Source organism: Sesamum indicum, linkage group LG10, assembly GCF_000512975.1.
Source record: "Sesamum indicum cultivar Zhongzhi No. 13 linkage group LG10, S_indicum_v1.0, whole genome shotgun sequence".
NCBI classification, from domain to species: Eukaryota; Viridiplantae; Streptophyta; class Magnoliopsida; order Lamiales; family Pedaliaceae; genus Sesamum; species Sesamum indicum.
Window position 1 is genome coordinate 308880 of NC_026154.1, and position 7158 is coordinate 316037.

The window sequence follows — 7158 nt, forward strand, 5'->3', positions numbered from 1 at the left end:
CATTTTAGCCAAACTCCATTCCCGAAATTACCCTCCCAAAATCCTATTCTGCCATTTCTCTGCTTATCTCAGCCAGTTCCTCGGAAACCGCCGTCCCCCGAGGCTCCAGACGTAAACCGCCACGGATTCCGACATGTCCGTCTCCGTCTCAATTCATCCCCCCTCTCTCCGGCGCGATTCAGATTCCGAACCTTTGATAGATTCCAGATACCGTGAGTCATTTTTACACATAGTATCGGCTTTTTCTTTTTTGGTGAGTTTCGGGTGTCAATGAGGTTAAAAAAGTTAAAAAATTTTTGATGATAGGTGAGTACCATATGTATTTTATTACATAATGTGGGTTTTTTAGTTTGGTTGGTTTTTGTGGAATTTAATTGGGGTTTTCGAAGTGTGTGATGGATTTTAGGTCTTGGCTAGGCTTTGTTTACAATGTAAGTAATTATTTTCAGAATTGCTAATATATAACTGTTAACTTTTTCCTTGTTTTACTTCTCCTTAATTTGGTATGTATTGCCTTAATTTAATTCAAGTCCATTTAGCATGGTAAGTTCTTGCCAATACTAATGTAGGTGATAAATTTGATCTGTTGATAGTTGGGATAAAGTCATAAGAACCAGAAATAGGTTCTGAGAAGACATGTGGGCTCATTCAAACATAAGACTGTATGTACTGTGCGAAGGGAGAAAATCAAGTGGCTACTGCATTCTTTTCTTCCATACTTCTTTTGCTGATAATAAATTGGCATTTCTGCTATATTTGTGTTAAAAGATTCATATTCTTCACTTACACACTAGAAACTGATAAAAACGAATGCACTTAAGCATGGAGATGACCTTTTTAATTTCTTAGGCTGTCCTTGGAAATTGCAATAATATGATATGAAACCCCAAAACTTCTAAGACGCTTTACTCTTAGAAATAACACTTCTTACTTTTCTCTTTTCATGTTATTGCTGGTGATTCTAAGTGTTGAAAGAGATCCGATGTTGAAATTCTTCAAAAGCTAATGTATTCAGATTTCATTTTTTTGCTTGCATTCTCTAGAAACCATGATTTTGCACAATGTATGACAGCTTTTTGATGAGGGTTCGGCTTGCAGAGTATATGTATCACTCTTTGCAAAAATCTCTCTTCTTCTCCTTCCCAATCCCTTCTCTTTGTTACACATTTCTATTGTCCATCATGCTGCAGGGAAAGGGGATGGGCCGACAACCACTGTGGATGAAGATACTGCCTTCTCCAATAAAACTACCTTGCGCAAGAAAAGATATTCTATCAACTCCATGAGATGCTTTGGAGTGGAATTAACTCCAGATAGCATTGCTGTTGCTATGGTATACTTTGTTCAGGGTGTTCTGGGCCTTTCTAGACTTGCAGTCAGTTTCTACTTGAAAGATGATCTTCATCTGGACCCTGCAGAGGTAATAATAAGTAATGAATTAGGTCAATGGGATGTGAACGTACTACCTGTAAAAAATAATCAGTTATTTTTCCAAGAAGTTATATCAGGATGTGTCTCTTATCTAAAGGAGAAAGAGAGAGAGATATTGATTAATGTTAGCTTAATAAGCTCGCATTTTTTCATAAGTTGGATAAATTTGTGTGTATGACCTTGTATCATGAGACGATGACTCTGGAATGAAAAATGTTGGCTAATTTTTCAGCCAAATATCGGTTCTACGCATTTCATCTGCACGTGGAATTAGTATCCAAGAGTTGAGAAATATGCTGCAATTCCATTTACTAACTATATTGTTTGGAAGATTTTACAGTTATGAGTGTTTTGAGTAACTAACGATACCCTTTATAGCCCAATTACATTATATCTTAGATGCCATCTTGGCCAAGTTTATTCAATATCTAATACATCAAGTAGCTTCTTATTTTTGACAGTATTACAGACTGATGATTCAAGTATATGATTACTTTAGTTAATTCACTATAGTCAGTATATGATTACTTTATTACATTCACTAGTCAGTACATCGCTTTAGTTAATTCACTAGTCATTATTGGACCTTCTCTCTATGCTTTCAACAAGGAACTCAGGTTTGCATCTTTTGTGGAAAACATTAAAATTAATCACTTACAATTTTTCATGGTTGACTAGACAGCTGTCATATCTGGTTTCTCATCATTACCTTGGCTTGTCAAACCTCTGTACGGGTTCATCAGGTGCATATCAACTCACCCTGATTATCTATTTTATCCTTGTTTTTAGGTTAAAATTTTCCTAATGTAACTATCAATGTTTTGTTACAGTGATTCCTTCCCACTTTTTGGCTATAGAAGAAGGTCATATTTGGTACTGTCAGGACTTCTAGGAGCTTTCTCATGGAGTTTGATGGCTACCTTTGTTGACAGCAAATATGGTGTTGCATTCTGCATACTTCTTGGTTCTCTTTCTGTAGCATTTTCAGATGTTGTAAGTACTTAGTACTTTGGTCTCTCAAGATATGTGTAATGTAGTGTTATCATACTTGTGCACATGCTTTCTCGAGTTCCAAAGCTGTTGGTGATAAATGCATGTCTCTATAAGTCAATATGTTGTTTTGAGCTGAATATAGACTTCTTGTGTCATATCGTTTGCACTTTTCAATGATAGTGAAAGTTGTAAATAGCCTGTCCTTTTATAGCTACTTTTTTGGTTCAATGACATTAAGCTCATTTTCTCGCTTTCTAGAACCTGAAGATATCTCTATCAAGTGGACCTAGTTTTCTGTCATCATTCTTAGATTTTTGTTGTGGGAATTGCAACAATTTATCTCTCAAGGTTTCTAGTTTGATTTGCCACTGTATTTCTTATATCACATTTTAGTTCCAATCACTTTCCAGATTTATGCTAGCAACGACAATGCTTTATTTCACTCAAACTAAAACGTATTTCTGCTGAATTAAGTTGTGTTCAGAATAAGCCAGGTATAAGTACTTACAGGGCTAGAACAGATGTAAATCAAACTTGTGTGCATAGTGTTTTCAGTGAATAATTTGACTGCATACAAAGGTGTTGTCTTACAACCCAAATTGGAAGAGGGTGACTATTTCCTTCAAGTGAGGAGTTTCGTGGCTTCCTGTGGAAGCAACTTGGGCCTGTCATTTTGGGAAGTTGTTCACAAAGTGTTATTTCATGTGGCCTAAGTCTTCCTTGCATCACTTTTCAATGACCCTGGGTTTTAGGTATCTTGGAAGGAGAAGGGGTTGACCTATATAAGTCGAACAACTTGTTGCTGTCACGATCAGGGTGCGAAAGAATACTGCTGTCTGCAAGTGGTTCATTTCATTGTGCTTGAGTTTGTTATGAAATTCAAATTCGATTAACTGGCCACTTTGCCCTTCCAAAGTGGAATTTTCGACAGCCAAATGGACCATAATGTTTGCCAACAAATTGAATTAACCTAACTTTCAGACTAATCTGGCAAAAGTTATGGAGTGCATGCATTGGCTGCCCGAATCATTTGTGGGGCTTATTGAAATCATTTGATACTTTACGCCCATGATAGTTCATCTGCATATGCAATTTATTTTCAGATCTCTATACCCACTTATGACCTCAATAGAGTTTTAAAGTCATTTTGCTGCGTGGATTTGTAGTTCGTCTCTCAGTTATTTAATTTCTCCACCTGCTAGTCTATTGATAAAACACTGTACAGGTTGTGGACTCTATGGTTGTAGAGAGGGCTCGCGGCGAATCACAAAGCATGTCAGGATCTCTTCAGTCCTTATGCTGGGGTTCCTCTGCTTTTGGGGGTATTGTCAGTTCCTACTTCAGTGGATCCTTGGTGGGTGCCTATGGTGTCAGGTTCGGCAGATATTCTATCTTTTTCATTTCTAGCATTTCTGGTCAATCCCGACTTATGCATGAATTTCCAAAAAATACTTGCAGGTTTGTCTTTGGACTAACAGCTTTGCTTCCCTTAATAACATCTGCAGTAGCAGTTCTAGTAAAAGAGCAGTCAGTGCTCGGCCCTGCAAGGGGACAGAATATTTTGTTGGACAGTACTGACTTTCTAGCAAGCTCAGAGAGTAGCATGGCTCAATTGTGGGATGCTGTAAAGCAGCCGAATGTATTTCTTCCTACCTTATTTATTTTCCTATGGCAATCAACACCGCACTCTGATTCTGCCATGTTTTATTTCACGTACGTTGCTTCCTGATGTTCGAGTCCTTGATATGTATTATAATTTCCTTTTGTCTTCTTGGTGATGTCTATTGAGATTTCTTTGTTTCCAGTACAAATAAACTTGGGTTTACCCCAGAGTTTCTAGGACGTGTGAAGCTAGTCACTTCTGTTGCATCACTGGTTGGTGTTGGAATTTATAATGGTTTCTTGAAAAGTGTTCGTTTGAGGAAGATATTTCTGGTGACTACCGTTACTGGTTCAGCTCTTGGGATGACTCAAGTAAGATTTCATTCCCCCTTAATTCAAGGCCATTTTGGATGATTTGCATCTTCCAGTATGTATTTTTTTGATTTCTATGCTATCTTTTAGGTTTTGCTAGTCACTGGATTGAACCGGCAGTTTGGTATAAGCGATGAGTGGTTTGCGATCGGTGACTCAATGATACTAACAGTTCTTGGACAGGTATTTCTTTGCCCATCATAATAACAATTATAGCTTGTGTATGTCTTTCCTGAAAGATGAATGACAAATTTCTGTTTCAGGTGTCATTCATGCCTGTTCTTGTATTAGCAGCAAAAATATGCCCGGAGGGCATGGAGGCGACTCTTTTTGCAACCCTGATGTCCGTATCAAATGGTGGGAGTGTCCTCGGGGGTTTGATGGGAGCTGGACTAACTCAGCTCTTTGGTGTGACAAAGGACAGATTTGACAATTTAACCCCTCTCATAATACTTTGCAATCTCAGCTCATTGCTACCTTTACCACTGCTGGGCCTCCTTCCTGAAGATATAGCTGATGCAGACTCTAAAGAGAGCAGCGACATTGAAATGAAATCCAACTGAACCTGGAATTTCTACTATAAGAAAATGACTGACTAGCTACGAAAAAAATTAATGCTAAAATCAGCATCGAGCTAACTAGTAAGTAAAATTCTTACTAAACTCGTTGACAATCTACATTAGCAATGAATTCAACTATTTTGCAATGAATATATGTCGTTGCTATTAGCGTTATTTCTTGTAGCGTCCAGAGTTGGGTGGATTTTGAACGCATGGTTAGCTAGCTTTAGGAATAATCACTGATAGAGAAATAGTTGTATATATGAGAAAATGGTGATTTAGAATTGCGATGTTTAATCAGTTAGTCCTGATTGTTGGGCAGTCTCCTGATTATCATAAACCATGTCGGGAAACAGCACATTTCTCCAGTTGTATTCTATGTAAAAATTTCTCTTCAAATTCAGGTACCCTTTGGATTCAGTTGCTTGTCTGAGTACTTAGTTCCCTGTATTGTACAATTTTATACTAGTAATTGTCTGAGAAAACCACTCATGCATCACACAATAAATGATCAGTCCATATACGTAATATTTCCTTGGTAGGCCTAACGTGTTAATAACATGCAAATGCAAATGATCCATACTGCCTAATGTTTCAATGTTTAGACATGGTTTTTTACTACACGAGTTTCATTCGCTTGCAAGAAACGGCGCCTCTTCTTATGTTAGTGCGCTAGAATCTGAGGCATAAGTGATGTCCAGGATTCTGTCATTTTCGGGCAGCCAGAAACAGAAATCAGATTGTGAAAACAAGTTGAGCCCAGAATGTGAAATAGGGGATAGGGACAGTGTGGGTGCTTGTTGGGAACCTTTCATGTGGGAAACTGATTGGGAATCACATGGGTGTGTTTGTGTGTAGTCACATCTGATCCAATTTTCAACAACAAAATTAGGACATTAACAACCAGACCAGCTTTTGGGGTTTGGCACTGCAGCCCGTAAAGATGAAAAGAGTTGGTTGATATGTTCCAACTTGGTGCCCTACAAATCTATCCCCAAACCAACACTCTTGCATTATTTTAAAGACTGATGGCTCAATCATAGGCATCCACATGATGTTTTTTTCTGCACAAGTTCCCATGTATTCAATGCTTCTTTCATGCTATAGCATAATGCAAGATCTACATACATCTGCTTCATGAATGACTCTTAGTCGTAATTTTCTTTTCTTAACTCGGAAAAATTGCTGAAAGATCAACCAACACAACAATTTTCTTTAGACATGATCGTAAGAGTTTTCGTCCTTATCAAATATTTGATCTATTGTTGAGAATTTTCAAAAGAATTAAATTTATTTTCAGCAGATTTATAAACGAGTTTTCAAAATACAAAGGCTGTTATTGAATTTTATATGAAATTAAAGCTCTGTGATCTAGTTTCAAATGGTCCAATTAGTTTATTAATTTTTTTTTTTATGAAAAATTATGATTGTTTTATCAAGGGCTATAAAAAAAAGATAATGACGTTTTGAATTTTGTTTTTGTATTTATTCTATACACAAAAGTATATGCTTATTAGGTGGTGTTTGGACCTATAAAAGGACTTGTAATATAATGTTATCAAGTGAATAGAGAGGAACAATTTAGAGTACAAGATTTATAAGATATAGCCCTCATATCTTCCTTCAAAAGTATAGTTATAACATTGAAGCCACGATAGCGTCCGACAATCTAAACCACAATTAGTTACTTCCTAATTAAAGGATGAATCTATTACAATAGCTCCATATATAGAAATAGAAAAATGATCAAAACCACTTTCTGTAATTAGGTTATGGATCAACAGCCCTATTTATTAAGTAGGAATGGTTGCTTTCATTTATTGACAATGTATTTTATGCATATGCATGCTATATAGCCAGGAATTCAAGTGTGCATGCATGGCTTGTCTGCCCTCTGCAGGTTTCATAGTTTTGGATAAGATATTACTACCAACGAACTAAACCTATTATTCTGCCAAAAACATTAATCCTAAAGTTGTATTATGAGAATCGTTGGTCATCCAATAGTAAGACCCCTAATGATTGAAGTTATTCTGATGCCAAAACATCATATAGTTTGATAATTATACTAATAATTAATAATGTTAGATGCAAATGTGATACAGGAATGAACCACCTGCCAGGCATTTTAATATATATTCTAATGCTAATAAATTAATAATAATGTATTAAGTAACATTAATTAAGTTTTGGTTAAAGC

The 7158-nt window shown here is 36.5% G+C and overlaps 1 protein-coding gene across 1 annotated transcript; it reads left to right on the forward strand.

Annotated features, from left to right (window-relative positions):
* On the forward strand, positions 1 to 5378 carry LOC105171330 (folate-biopterin transporter 1, chloroplastic). Its single transcript, XM_011092403.2, has 9 exons — positions 1 to 212; positions 1191 to 1420; positions 2110 to 2174; positions 2262 to 2424; positions 3650 to 3798; positions 3883 to 4137; positions 4230 to 4398; positions 4489 to 4581; positions 4662 to 5378. The coding sequence occupies exons 1-9, from the start codon at positions 134 to 136 to the stop codon at positions 4959 to 4961; spliced, it is 1503 nt and encodes a 500-aa protein (XP_011090705.1). The 5' UTR covers positions 1 to 133; the 3' UTR covers positions 4962 to 5378.

Excerpts from the sequence above, each read along its gene's own strand:
- LOC105171330 (XM_011092403.2), top strand. The coding sequence starts at position 134 with ATGTCCGTCTCCGTCTCAATTCATCCCCCCTCTCTCCGGCGCGATTCA. Across the intron at positions 1,421-2,109 it reads TTCATCTGGACCCTGCAGAG|ACAGCTGTCATATCTGGTTT; the intron begins GTAATAATAAGT and ends ATGGTTGACTAG. Across the intron at positions 4,582-4,661 it reads TACTAACAGTTCTTGGACAG|GTGTCATTCATGCCTGTTCT; the intron begins GTATTTCTTTGC and ends TTTCTGTTTCAG.